The sequence below is a fragment of the Panthera uncia genome (assembly GCF_023721935.1).
Source record: "Panthera uncia isolate 11264 chromosome B3 unlocalized genomic scaffold, Puncia_PCG_1.0 HiC_scaffold_1, whole genome shotgun sequence".
NCBI classification, from domain to species: Eukaryota; Metazoa; Chordata; class Mammalia; order Carnivora; family Felidae; genus Panthera; species Panthera uncia.
This window is the reverse complement of record NW_026057582.1, coordinates 51,135,446-51,151,383: the sequence shown is the minus strand read 5'-3', so window position 1 is coordinate 51,151,383 and position 15,938 is coordinate 51,135,446. Positions and strand designations below refer to the sequence as shown.

At 34.5% G+C, this 15,938-nt stretch overlaps 1 protein-coding gene across 1 annotated transcript in view; it reads right to left on the bottom strand.

Annotated features, from left to right (window-relative positions):
• LOC125910313 (MAM domain-containing glycosylphosphatidylinositol anchor protein 2) overlaps positions 1-15,938 on the bottom strand; it is a 331,066-nt gene that overhangs the window by 86,633 nt on the left and 228,495 nt on the right. Inside the window, exon 8 of the mRNA XM_049614096.1 lies at positions 14,218-14,366. Within this exon, the coding sequence (XP_049470053.1) occupies positions 14,218-14,366 (149 nt within the window). The remainder of the gene's footprint in view (positions 1-14,217; positions 14,367-15,938) is intronic.

Sequence of the window (15,938 nt, the reverse complement as noted above, 5' to 3'; positions counted from 1 at the left end):
ATGAATGAATGAATGAATGAATGAATGAATACCAAAAGCAAAAAGATTAGAAAAGACCTGAGAAACTCCAACTCTACAAGCATCATAATGGCAATAAATTCATATCTTTCAGTACTCACTCTACATGTCAATGGACTCAATGCTCCAATCGAAAGACAAAGGGTAACATAGGAAAACAAGATCCATCTATATGCTGATTACAAGAGACCCACTTTAGAACTAAAGACCCCTTCATATTAAAAATAAGGTGATGGAGAACCATCTATCATGCTAATGGTTGACAAAAGAAAGCCAGAGTAGCCACACTTATATCAGAAAATCTAGACTTTAAAATAAAGACTGTATCAGGGGCACCTGGGTGGCTCAGTCCTTTCAGTGTCCAACTTCAGCTCAGGTCATGATCTCACAGCTCGTGAGTTTGAGCCTCGTGTCAGGCTCTGTGCAGAAAGCTCAGAGCCTGAAGCCTGCTTCAGCTTCTGTCTCTCTCTCTCTCACTCTCTCTCTCTCTCCCCTCCTCTGCTCATACGCTGTCTCTCTCTGTCTCAAAGATAAATATATATTAAAAAATTTTTAAATAAAGACTGTATCAAGAGATGCAGAAGGACATTATATCCTAATCAAGGGGTATATCCACCAAGAAGACCTAACAATTGTAACCTTTTATGAGCCAAATGTGGAAGAACCCAAATATATAAATCAATTAATCACAAACATAAAGAAACTCATCGATAGTAACACCATAATAGTAGGTGATTTCAACACCCCACTCACAGCAATGGACAGATCATCTAATTAAAAAATCAACAGGAAGACAATGGCTTTGAATGACAAACTGGACCAGATGGACTTAACAGATATATTCAGAATATTTCATCCAAAAGCAGAATATACATTCTTCTCCAGTGCACATGGAACATTCTCCAGAATAGACCATATACTGGGACACAAATCACCCCTAAGTAAGTACAAAAAGATTGACATCATACCGTGCATATTTTCAGACCACAACACTATGAAACTCGAAATCAACCACAAGAAAGAATTTGAAAAGGTAACAAATACTTGGAGACTGAAGAACATCCTACTAAAGAATGATTGGACTAACCAAGAAGTTAAAGAGGAAATTAACAAGTATATGGAAGCCAATGAAAATGATAACACCACAACCCAAAACCTCTGGGAGGCAGCAAAATGGTCATAAAAGGAAAGTATATAGCAATCCAGGCCTTCCTGAAGAAGGAAGAAAGATCTCATATACACAACCTAACATTATGCCTTAAGGAGGTGGAAAAAGAACAGCAAATAAAACCCAAAGCCAGCTGAAGGCAGGAAATAACAAAGACTAGAGCCAAAATTAATGTTATTAAAACCAAAAAACCAGTAGAACAGATCAATGAAACCAGAAGCCGGTTCTTTGGAAGAATTAACAAAATTGATAAACCCCTAGCCAGTTTGATCAAAAGAAAAAGGAAAGGACCCAGATAAATAAAATCAAAAATGAAAGAGGAGAGATCACAACCAACACAGCAAAAATAAAAACAATAAAAAGAGAATATTATGAGAAATTATATGCCAATAAAATGGGCAATCTGGAAGAAATGGACAAATTCCTTGAAACATATACACTACCAAAACTGAAACAGGAAGAAATAGAAAATTTGTACAGACCCATAACCAGGAAGGAAATTGACCTAGTAATCAAAAACCTGCCAAAAAACAAAAGTACAGGGACAGATAGCTTTCCAGGGGAATTCTACCAAACATTTATGGAAGAGTTAACACCTATTCTCTTGAAGGTGTTCCAAAAACTAGAAATGGAAAGAAAACTGCCAAACTCTTTCTAGGAAGCCAGCATTACCTTGATTCCAAAACCAGACAGAGACCCCACTATATAGGAGAACTATAGACCAATTTCCCTGATGAACATGGATGCAAAAATACTCAACAACATATTAGCCAACTGGATCCAACAATACATTAAAAAAATTATTCACCACGACCAAGTGGGATTTATACCCGGGATGCAGGGCTGGTTCAATATCCGCAAAACAATTAACGTGATTCATCACATCAATAAAAGAAAGGACAAGAACCATAGGATCCTCTCAAAAGATGCAGAGAAAGCATTTGGCAAAATACAACTTCCTTTCTTGATAAAAACCCTCAAGAAGGTAGGGAATGAAGGAGCATAACTCGAGTTCATAAAAGCCATATATGAATGACCCAACGCTAATATAATCCTCAATGGGGAAAAACTGAGAACTTTCCCCCTAAGGTCAGGACCAAGACAGGGATGTCCACTCTCACCACTGTTATACAACACAGTATTGGAAGTCTTAACCTCTGCAGTCAGACAACACAAAGAAATAAAGGCATCCAAATCGGCCAGGAGGAGGTCAAACTTTCACTCTTTGCAGATGACATGATACTCTATACGAAAAACCCAAAAGATTCCACCAAAAAACTGCTAGAACTAATTCATGAATTCAGCAAAGTTGCAGGATATAGAACCAACACACAGCATTTGGTTGCATTCCTATTCACCAACAATGAAGTGACAGAAAGAAAATCAAGGAATCAATCCTATTTACAGTTGCACCAAAACCCATAAAATACCTAGGAATAAATCTAAACGAAGAGGTGATAAATCCATACACTGAAAATTATAGAAACCTTATGAAAGAAATTGAAGAAGACACACACACACACACACACACACACACACACACACAAAGGAAAAAAGATTCCATGCTCCTGGATAGGAAGAACAAATATTGTTAAAACGTCGATACTACACAAAGCGATCTACATATTCAATACAATCCCTACCAAAATAACACCAGCATTCTTCACAGAAGTAGAACAAATAATCCTAAAATTTTTATGGAACCAGAAAAGACCCCGAATAGCCAAAGCATTCTTGAAAAAGAAAACTAAAGCAGGAGGCATCACAATCCTAGACTTTAAGCTATACTACAAAGCTGTAATCATCAAGAGAGTATGAAAAAAAAAAAGTATGTTACTGGCACAAAAACAGACACTCAGATCAATGGAACAGAACAGAGAACCCAGAAATGGACCCACAAATGTATGGCCAACTAATCTTTGACAAAGCAGGAAAGAATATCCAATGCAATGAAGACAGTCTCTTCAGCAAGTGGTGCTGGGAAAACTGGACAGCGACATGCAGAAGAATGAACCTGGACCACTTTCTTACACCATATACAAAAATAAACTCAAAATGCATGAAAGACCTCAGTGTAAGACAGGAAGCCATCAAAATCCTTGAGGAGAAGGTAGGCAAACACCTCTTTGATATTGGCCACAGCAACTTCTTACTCAACACCTCCAGAGACAAGGGAAACAAAAACAAAAAATGAACTATTGGGACCTCATCAAAATAAAAAGCTCGTGCGCAGCAAAGGAAACAATCAGCAAAACTAAAAGGCAACCGACAGAATGGGAGAAGATATTTGCAAACAACATGTCAGATAAAGGGTTAGTATCCAAAATCTATAAAGAACTTATCAAACTCAACACCCAACAAACAAATAATCCAGTGAAGAAATGGGCAAAAGACACGGATAGACACTTCTCCAAAGAAGACATCCAGATGGCCAACCGACACATGAAAAAATGCTCAACATCACTCATCATCAGGGAAATAGAAATCAAAACCACAATGAGATACCACCTTACTCCTGTCAAAATAGCTAACATTAACAACACAGGCAACAACAGATTTTGGCGAGGATATGGAGAAAGAGGATCTCTTTTGCGTTGTTGGTGGGAATGCAAGCTGGTGCAGCCCCTCTGGAAAACAGTATGGAGCTTCCTCAAAAAAAACCCCTCAAAATAGAACTACCCTACGACCCAACAATTGCACTACTAGGCATTTATTCAAGGGATACAGGTGTCCTGTTTTGAAGGGACACATGCACCCCATGTTTATAGCAGCACTATCAACAATAGCCAAAGTATGGAAAGAGTCCAAATATCCATTGATGGATGAATGAATAAAGAAGAAGTGATATATATATACACACACACACACACACACACACACACACACACATACACAATGGAGTATTACTCGACAATCAAAAAGAATGATATCTTGCCATTTGCGACTACATGGATGGAACTGGAGGGTATTATGCTAAGTGAAATTAGTCAGTCAGAGAAAAGCAAAAATAATATGACTTCACTCATATGAGGACTTTAAGAGACAAAACAGATGAGGATACGGGAAGGGAAACAAAAATAATATAAAACAGGGAGAGGGACAAAACAGAAGAGGCTCTTAAATATAGAGAACAAACAGAGGGTTACTGGAGGGGCTGTGGGAGGGGTGATGGGTTAAATGGGTAAGGGACACTAAGGAACCTACTCCTGAAATCATTGTTGCACTATATGCTAACTCATTTGGATGTAAATTTTAAATAATTGAAAAAAAAGAACTGGTAAGAATAAGTCATTCCTATTCTATTCAAACTATTGCCTTCAAATTTTTCTCAACTTCTTGCTCCATCTTTTCATAAATGGTTTTCAGAACTTGGAGTCCACTAAACACGTTATGATTGTTTTCATTTCTTGTTTGAACTTTTTAAAACACAGAACAGAAACTTGGAGTATCTGACAATCCAGTATCAAGCAACTGTACGATTGTAGTTAATGTAATTTTTTTGAAATCTTTCATGTTCAGCATTCATCACTCAAAGGTAAATATTCTTCCAGCTACTTTAGTTAAGTTTTATGTCATGAAAGTAAGTGTAAAAATATATACGATCCACATTTTCAGACAACTTATGAAATGTGAAGAATTAAAGTGAAAATGATAAAGATAAATTGATGGTAATTTATAATTAAAAATGAAAAGAAGCAATAGAAAGTGGTTGTCAATTGAAGAGCACTCTGACAATCATTCATTTTTGAAACTTGAGGGAATGATCACTTAGAAGTTATAATAGTGTTTTGAAGTAGTAACATTCCTTGATGAGGCACCGAGTCAGTCATTAGAAAACTACCAAATGCAAATTTTAGTTTACACATACCATAAGTAAGTTAACTTTTAACATTCCATTTATAGGTTTCTTGTAAAAAATCTTTAAAAGTATATACAAATATAAGCCTAAGGAACTGTGCATATCTTGCCCAGAAGAACTAAGGAAAATATTTGCATTTAAGTTCTCAGTATACCAGATACATCTTGAAGATTAATGGTAGACTGAGAATATGTTAATAATCACTGGTCTTGGAAATGCATCAATTCAGGCATAACAAAAGGATACCTCTCTGGTTGGAAGTCATTGTACCCCTTATAATTTACTCATTATAACATGTAAATTTCAAAATCATTAATTCCAAAAATGGTGTTGAGCAGCATATGCCAAGCACTGTGCTTAAACAGCATTTATACACTTTTTAAATACTGAGATCATATAGGAATGCTATTATGAGAAAATGTCAAAAGATGAAAATGGAATCTGATCTTAGTCCCTTCAATACAGAATGGTTCCAAAGTATGGCCCTGATATAGCTTTATCAAGTTCACACAGGAAGTTGTTAAAAATACAAATACTTGGGCCATACCCCAGACTCACTAAACTAGAACCTGTCGAAGTGGGGTGCAGCAACTGTTTTATGAAGCACTATAGGTGATTCTGATGTACACTCAAATTTGAGAGCAACTGCTATAACACAAAGAAACCAGGATGATCAGTTTATTAATAGACATAGTACATAGACTACAAATATAAACTATACATCAATAAGTAAATCTACATTGAAACAAACAACTTGCATAGTGTTGAAGCCTGAAAAAAGGAACATGAATCCAAGTGTCTACCAATAGATGAGTGGATAAAAAAGAAGTGGATATATGTGCAATAGAATATTACTTGGCCATAAAAAAGAATGAAATCTTGCCATTTGCAACAACATGGATGGAGCTAGAGAGCATAATGCTAAGCAAAATAAGTCAGAGAAAGAAAAATACTATATGATTTCACTCATTTGTGCAATTTAAGGGAAAAAAACAAATGAACAAAGAAAAAAAAGAGAGAGAGAGAGATAAACCAAGAAACAGATTCTTAACTATAGAGAACAAGCTCATGAAACTGATGGTTATCAGAGGGGAGGTTGGTGGGGAATGGGTGAAATATGTGATGGGATTAAGAGTAGAGCATTAAGTAATGCACAGAAGTGTTGAATCACTACATTATACACCTAAAACTAAACTAATACTGTATGTTGACTATACTGTAATTAAAATAAAAGCTTAATTTAAAAACGGATTCTTAATCCAAACTTCATTCTCCATTTTAAGTTTTGATATTTTTTTCCCTTAAAAGTATTTGAATGAATGAATGTTTTCCGGTGAACTCTACAGTCCTAGTCATTTAAGACCATGAATATATAGTATATTATATATTATATAATGTTATAATATATAATAGCACAGAATATAACATAAATAGGTCTTCTGGACAGTTTCTTTGGGAGCAAATTCTTGGAACCCATAAAACACTTATTTACAGACTACAAAAGATACAACTTAGACGTGTGAGAAGTGTTCTCTTATCCAAAGAAATATATGAGTCTTCTGTTTTCCTCTTAACAAAATACTGATTCAAATGGACAGCCAAGATAGGTTCAGCTCAGTTAGATTTTTTAACACTTGACCTTGAAATAATATTAAACCTATCTACATTTATTTTTTCCATTCCCCTCTTAATTGTTCACCTTAAATAAAAAAGCAACACTGGTTTGTCAGTATCTGGTATTTTTAAACTGCAGGCCTTTTTAAACTTTTAAAATTTATTTAAATGTATGAATACAACCCCCCCCACCCTTTTCAGGCATGTATTCACATACCTTTCCCTTAGTTTACATGATATAGATTTTTCTACCTCTTAGTTATTTCTTTTTTCACTGGAACTTCTATCCTCACTGTCTTAATGCAGTAAATTTATGTCTCTACATTTTTGCTATCTTCAGTTCTCAGGTCTAATGCTTCTGGTCTATAAATTTATATTTTCAAGGAGAATTGTTCACTCAAATTCTAGTAGCACATTCCTGTCCAGGCTACCTTTTTTTGTTTTATGTTTACTATCACTCAAATTTAACAAGTTCAACTTAAAAATCTGAGCATTCTTGCAAACTTTGATTCAATATCTTATTTTTATCAATAATTTAACAATCTTTCACTCCAAAGTCTCTTCAAGGTTGCTCATTTTCTATCTCACTCAGGGTCAAGTAAAAGGAAAATTTTCATTAATTTTTCTGAGTAGTATTACTACACAAAATGAAATATGTACAAAGGGCCACAGACTCAGAAAAACTCTTCAGGAAATAGTTGGAATTTTCCAAGACAACATAACCCTATTTTGCAAAGGCTTTCACAGAAAGGCCCTTGACTTGTCCAGGTCTTTCAAATGTATCCTATTTATTCCTCCTAAAAAATAAATTGTGAAGTTAGTATTTATGGAATGAATGAAGTATATATGTGTGGTGTCTTTCATTTGGAAGATGGAGATAGCCACTTTTTATGAACTGGCATATGGCTTATTTCTTTTCCAGAGCCAAAGAGACCATTAACAAAATGGCTTCTCTACCTTTCTCTCCATTGCCTGCTCTCTTCTTCATCTATATACTTGATGATTTCCAGAACATTCACTAAAGAGATTGAAGTAAATGGCAGAAAACAAAGGTCATTGTACTTTTAAAAACTGTTTCTCACAAATTAAATCAATATTCAAGTTCTGCCCATTTCAACATTTTCTTAATTCAATTTTTCTCTCTCCCCTTTCACTACTCTAATGTAAATCTTACTCAACCTTACTTCAAACGTTCCTAATTTTCTTCTCTGCCTCTATTATAATATAATTTAATATACTATGTGTGATATGATCAGATGAATCTACAGAACATGTCATTTTATTCACGAATTAAGACTATACAGTGAATCCACATTATCTATCAATTCTCCACAGATTTCCCTGGGCCAGTATGAAATGTCAACCTATGTCAAATGGTTCCTCCAAACATCTCTCTCAATGAAATCTGTCCAATTGGCTTAAGCCAATCATATACATTAATCTCATTCTGTCTTATTCTATCATTTTACTTCAGCATCTGTAGACTGCCAGTACTTCTTTACACGAGTTGCTAAAGTACAAAAAGTCATTCCCCATGATCAATTATACTCCATGCTCCTTAAATTTTTGTTTCTATCAATACATTAAATGAGGTACTTAGCAATATTAATAACCACAATGGTCATACATATGGTCATTTGTGTATATAATACATTTATAAATTAAAAAAAATAATATTTATTTTTGAGAGAGAGAACATGAGTGAAGGAGTGGGGCAGAGAGAGAGGGAGACAGAGAATCCAAAGCAGGCTCCAGGCTTTGAGCTGTCAGCACAGAGCCCGATGTGGGGCTTGAACCCACAAGCCATGAGATTATGACCTGAGAAGTCAGATGCCCAACTAACTGAGCCATCCAGGTGCCCCCATACATTAAAACTTTTTAACTGCTATGATATAGTATAATAGTAAAACGTAAGTAAACAACAATAAGCAATAAATTATTTAATAAAATAACAAAAATGTTTTAAATGTAAGGAAAAATAAACTATAGCTCAGTTTTATAGTCACACGTATAAAGAGTAAAATTAAATTTATAATAAATTCATGTAATAATTATGCAAAAAAGTATATTCATAATTAGCGATTTCTTGATTAGTCTATATTAGTGGTTACCATTTATGAAAAAAATTGAGTATAAATCTATAAAAACTAATAAACAAGTCACTAACTTGGTGATCACATCTCTTACCCATCCTACTTTGCAGTACTTATTGCTTTTATAGTTGTTTCTATGGCATTTTGTACATAGTCCTATTATAGCTCACTTTAACAAGACACTGAGGGCAATGCTTCTTTTTTGAACTCCTGGTAATCGCCATAGGGTTAACTTACTTAAAGTTTTATTGACTGAGTGGTCAAATGAAGATGATAATTCTAAGCATTATAATATATCATAACTTAAAAAAAATTTAACGGTTATTTATTTTTAAGACAGAGCATGAACAGGGGAGGGTCAGAGAGAGAGGGAGACATAGAATTGGAAGCAGGCTCCAGGCTCTGAGCTGTCAGCACAGAGCCCAATGCGGGGCTCGAACTCACAGAGTGTGAGATCATGACTCGAGCCAAAGTCAGAAACTCCACCGACTGAGCCACCCAGGTGCCCCTAATATATCATAACTTAAAAAGACAAGAAGACAAGAACAGAGGCATTTCATCTTATTCAATAAAACATCCTACTTTCCAAGGATGACAGTCAAAAAGCCACATTCATTGCGCATCTCTATGACAGAGTATAAAAAAGAAACTGTATAAAACTTCACAATCCTTTATTATTAAAACTATAGCTGTGTGTGTTTCAAATGCGGCCAAACGATGTTTATGGTACCTTCAGATAACTTAGAAACAGTTTTGCTTGTTCCTTAATTCCTTAGATACCAAGGAAAGCAGACATTCAAATAACCTTTTCTCTTTCCTGTTAAGCAACAAATGAAGCAAATAATTGTGGGGCTAGTAGCTGTCTAAGGAGATTAAACAATTGCTTAGCTGAGCCTAAAAAGTATAAATTAAAGATATTAAGATTTTGAGAAAACTTTTTTCCCACATATTACATTTTTTAACTTCATATGATGTATCTGTTCTCTTTTTAAGTCTCTTAAAGCAGTGATTCCAGAACACCAGTGTTCTTTTTTTCTCAAATACACTGCAGCAACTTCTAAGAAAAGTATATAAGCCAATACTCAAATTCGAAGGGAATTTTCATCATATTTAAATATAGACTAAATAATTTAATTGAAGTAATCATCCATTTACCAGAAAGCTACAGAAATGCCAGGTTCAGCTCACCAACTCTATCCAGTTGTGGGTTTAATAACACAGCAGTAATTTTATCACCTGAATTTAATAATAGGTAACAAGGTTTCTAACAGTTTCTGGCTTAAAAACAAAGTAGGGCTCTCTAGAATTGAATTTGCCATTAATTTTTAAGAATCAGATTTGTTTTACAGACTTCATCTAATACAGAAATGTATTACGTAATATGTTTGACATAAAAGGGGAGGTGCTCTGCACTAGATAACCTACATATTTTTTGGGTAGAAGAAATTATTTAGATATATATGCTCAAAATAAAAATACTGGCCAAATAAATAAGTCTTTTTTTAAATTTTTTAAATTTATTTTTGAGAAAGAGAGAGACAGAGCATGAGCAGGGGAGGGGCAAAGAGAGAGGGAGAGACAGAATCCGAAGCAGGCTCCAGGCTCTGAGCTGTCAGCACAGAGCCTGACACGGGGCTTGAACTCAGGGACTGTGAGATCATGACCTGAGCCAAAGTCGGATGCTTAACCGACTGAGCCACCCAGGAGCCCCCAAAGAAATAAGTCTTAAAAAACAGGAAATATGTGACATAAATTATTAATAATCCCTCGAGGAAAAACTGGTCTCATAATCAAAGGTATAAATGTTAGTTATTAGGGAAAAGAAAAACATTTTTAAGCCATTTAATCCATTTATAAAATCCATTTGGTTGAGGTTACATTCCTAGCAGTGTTTATTTCAAAATCATGCAAGTTATATTGATTATATTCAAAAGCTCTTGATTCAAGATTCTGTGATAGCTTGGGGGATGAAAAAGGCCATTTGTATGTAATATAAAATCTTTATTACAGTGATCTTCAGATCAGAATGCAAGAGTGATTTCTGTTAAAAATGCTGGTATTGTGTCTTTAAAAATGTTAATACCTAAATGTACATGCCAATGAAAGAAGAAATCTAAATTTTCTAAGACAATATATAAAAATAACCATATTTTACATTAATATCTTTGTTTCCTTTTATTAAGCAGGGGATATTCTTAAAAGTACTGTATCACTTTCATTATATCCAGAATGCCTTTGCCCTACCATCCTAAGCTTTGATGTATAAGGAGATCTTCAAAAGAAATTTTGCCTTTTGAGGATATTTTGCATGTAAAGATTTTTCGTGTAAAGGTAAGGTATAAAGGACATGGTAGTGGGGAAAATAGAAGCAGATAAACCTATTCTCTCTGTTCTACAAACCTTGTTTTCCTACTCACGTTGGCAGAACAGCATGCGGCCATTACTCTTTATTGAGACACTACCCAAAACATAACAGAGTTCCTCTTCTGTGGCAAGACATAATGCAGGTAAAATTACGAACTAAAATGGAACATTGTAAAAAAGCACCCTAAGATAAAATTATACTTATTTCTAAATATAAAAGAAAATCCAAATAATAAAGAAGTCCAGAGAGAATGTTTGGCAAGGAAAGAGTTAGCTTCAAAATCGTGTCAGAGACGGGAACGGTTTTCCAGACTATGGCTCATAACATCAGAAATACATTTTCCTCTAGTGGATGGCATGAATCTCACAAACTTGGAAAGAATAGTATTAGCAGCAGACTTACTGATCTGATCAAGAAGGCTTTAAACTAAGACTCAAGGTGGAAGAGAAAAATGTGAATCAGTAAAATGGATATTATGGAAGACAAGTTTGAAATGAAAATAAGACAAAGGGACAAAATTGTCTAGAAATTACTTCGTGAAAATCATGGTTTGGAATAATACTTAGGCCTAGGATATACAGTATACCGAATGCAACTAAAAAATAGTAGACATGTTAAGATCATAAAATGTCCTTTTTTTTTTTTTTTTTTTAACTCCTTACACAATTCTGGTAACTGAATGTGAGAACTCCAACAGATGTTTATGTAAGGAATGCCCTGCACAAGGGAAGCTGGCCTGTGGGGCAAGTGTGGAATGCATTCCACTCCACATCCAATTGCCCAAAAGGTATCATTATATTCAATTTACAGGGTAGGAATCTAGGTATAGGTATGTTCAGAAATCTGCTCCAGGTTATATAGTTAAAAAATGATGAGGCTAGATTGGCTAGAATTGGAAGCCAGATATGTCTGGAATGCATAATTTGAAAAAAACATAGAGGAAATTTATACACACATATACACTCATATATAATTTATTCTAGAGTAGCAGAGTAGAGGGAAATTGTCTAATTTGTTCACAAGGAACACCACAGTGACTAGGAAATGTGCATCAGTGCATATCAGAGAGTTATATACTAGTTCTATGATCCAGATATGTAAAAATAAGAATTTATAGGAGATGCTAATGTAGGAGAGGAAAATCTGAAGAGAAACTGCCATTGGAAAATAGGGTAGCGATCATTGTGAAACATAATACAGAAAGTAGTTTATTAATAATGAGTACAAGATGTGGACAGAAGGAAGGGCTTCAATTAGTTGGATCCCTCTTAGAAGGAAATCTGATTCTGCTCAAATTAATTTGGGAGGAATGGCTCTAATGGCAACTGCTTTTCTGCTAAATCTGACTTAGAGAGAAGGTAGCTGCATACACAGTGGAGACATTGGGAATGGAGGTTTTGAGAGACAGGAGAGTAAAGCAAGGTAATGATGAGCAGAGTTGGGTAAATTCTGCAGACCCAAAATAGGCAGCCCTTCAGTTTACAGGAGCAATGGGCCATTACCCAGATACTGTAAGAAAATGCATCTGAAAGTAAGAAGCTAAAGATGAAATTCTGACTTTATCATTGCAAATAAAGTTATAACCAGAAAAAAAGGAAAAGACACCTAAGGAAAATAACAATTTTACAAATAACAATTTGGTATTCGGTTCTTAGAGATCTCAAAATACAGATAATGAAAGATGAATGTGAATGACCAAATCAAGTGGTAAGGACTCAGAAAATGAGTTGACATGTCTAAAGTCAAGAATGCCCTAAGATGCTGTAAATATGAAAGATCTAAAAATGTTAGCTTAAGAAGAAAAAAAAAGAAAAAAAGTCCACCAGCTGAAGGAAAAAGAACTGCTAACCTTTCTTGTTTATATTTTCTTTATTAGGGAAAATTGTCATCACATTAGAATGAGTAGAACAAACAATTTCGATACAGGTTTGGGATTTACTCAGATTTCCTTAGTGACTGAAGCAAAAGGGGAATAATAAAGTTTCTCAATGATACCCTGCTGTCTGCTCTATCAGCGACCTATGAATACTTAGACAAGAAAGTGGCAATTTTCAAACACCAGGATGTATTTACTAGAAAAAAGATTTTTATTTTTTCATTTAGATTAGATTAGACAGGAAAGACATGAATATTCAACTCACAATATATCTTAATTTGAATAATGTATCTTACATAGTCTTTTATTATAACTTTGTGAACAAGGTAGAAAAACACTGGTTTTATGATAATACAACTGAGGGGATTAATGATGGTTGATCAATCTTCTCCAAGCAAACTTTGTCCTTTCTGTTGTGGAAACTCAAAATGCTATTCTGTTATTTCATCAAAGAAGTGGAATAACACTTTACAAGTCTGGGGATAATATAAAGTTTTGAGGGAAAGCTAATAGATTATATAGTCATCAAATAACTCTTCAAAAATGCTTTGTTATGTTGAAACAGTCACTCCAGATAATATACTATGTAACAGGAATCAATGTAAAGACCCACATTTAAATTTAAAAAATATCATTTACACCAACAAGGGATAATTTGGTTTAACGATGGTTCACTTGAAAATATTTATTTTCACATAACCCATAATCTTTAGCTACTTTAGGAAAACATACTTGATTGTTTTTGCTCATTTTACTAAAATATTTCTATTCTTCCAATATATTAAATTCATTCTTAAAACAACCTCTCTATGTACTTTGAAACCTTTAGAGTAAAAATAACTAAGACTTCTAACTCCTTAGGAAACAAGACAAAGAATTACGCATTATAGGTAAGTGTAAGCACATCTTAAATAAATTTCTTTCATAGCAGTAATACAGTGTAATTTCTATAGCATATCTAGTGATGAAGGATTTCAGAAGGCTCAAAGGATATCACTTTAGAATGTCTGCTGTCACAGCAGAAAATGCAAAAGTTAATCCAAACATTCGTAAATAATTCCAAACAATTCTGTGTAAAGCACAATTATCTTTCATGTGAAAAATATATTCTGGAATTTATGCAAAATGATTAAAAATTTAGAGGAATAAATCATAATAACAAGGTCTTCACAGAGAACCACAAAGAGAGAAAAAAAAAAGTCACTGAATAAATTTCTTTCTCACCTGCCTAATACCCAACCGGTATGCAACAATCCGATCTACTGCATCAGGATTCATTTGTGTCCACTGTAGACTGTAAGAATAAACACGGTGTCTGTTCTGCCACACAGGATTGTAGGTATCATAATAGAATTCTGGAGCATAGGCCTTTCCTAAAAATAGAAAGAGTGCTTAAATTTAATGATGACACATTAAACATGCATATTCTTTTTGACCCTCTTACCACATTCTACCATGTGTGCCATGAGTAATTCTTCTACTTGAAAAGTCATATTATTAAAATCTAATCAACTTTCTGGAGAATTCTGAGCATAGATACAGGAAGATTTCCTGGCTGATTAGATGAAGAGCGTGAGAGGAAGAGAAGAATCAAGGACAACTATAAGTTTTTTGTCCAAGAAAGAATGGAGTTTCCATCAACTGAGATGAAAGCCCATGGGAGGATCAAATTTGGGGGCAGAACTTCAGAAAGTTACTTTTGAACAGTTTAAATGATACAAATGGAGTCATCAAGTGGGATATACTAGTCTCGAATTCAGGAAGGGGCCAGGATTAGAGCTATATACTCTTGCTAACCATACGCATATAAATAGATTTTAAATTGAAAGCCATGAGATTGATGAGGTCACCAAAGGGTTGTGAATAGATAGAGAAGACGACTAAGGCCTAACCCTGAAGCAATCCAGCATTAAGAATGGTGAGAGAAGATAACCCTGACAAAGTGTGAGAAGGAATAAACCAGTCAACAGGAGGAAAATAAAAATTGTGGCATCCAATAAGTCAAAAGTAGTATTTCAGCAAGTGAATGATCAATTCTGTAAAAACAAATTAGTAAAAATGAAAATCTGTGTTTATATTGTGTTTGGTCAGTAAATTTGAAATTGCCCAAAAAACACAGTGACATAAGAACTTGGGCCAATAACAAAGAGGCTTTTACTTAGATTTTAAGAATATCTGAAGTGCATATAGTGTATATAACATATATAAACCATCTCGTTTTTTTTTTTCCAAGTTCCAAGTTGAAAAATGTACAGACCACTTGGAATGATAGATCCAACTCCTGATATTCTGAAAAACAGATTTTTTCATACTTCATTTTTTTTACCAATAATGTATTTATTTATTACATCAACAACATTAAAGGGGAGCCTATTAAATGCCATGTAGTATACTAAGCATTAGGGACACAATGAACGAAGTATGGCCTCTGTCCTCATAGAAAATACTAACATTTTCTTAGACTTTTCAAATAACTTTGCAATTCCTACTGAATGATGAGTTAATAAGTTGTACATTTATCATCCCTCATTCAACATCTTTTCTGTTTTTTATTTTATAAAAATTAAACATTAAATGGCCTCCTGGGTTTTTCCTCCTGGGTTTCTTTCTGTGGGAACTTCTATTACCTGGTTTTTCATATTTCTTCATCACTACTCATCTATCATCTAATCGTTGCAGAAGAGCTGGCCTGTAAAAAAATTTTTTTTAATGTTTATTTATTTTTGAGAGAGAGAGATAGTGAGTGATTGGAGAAGGGGCAAAGAGAGAGAGGGAGACACAGAATATGAAGCAGGCTCCAGGCTCTGAGCTGTCAGCAACAGAGTCCGTCGCAGGGCTCAAACTCACCAACTTTGAGATCATGACCTAAGCCGAAGTTGGATGACACTTAACTGACTGAGCCACCCAGGCTCTCTGGCCCATAAACATTTCTAAAGGATAGTTAA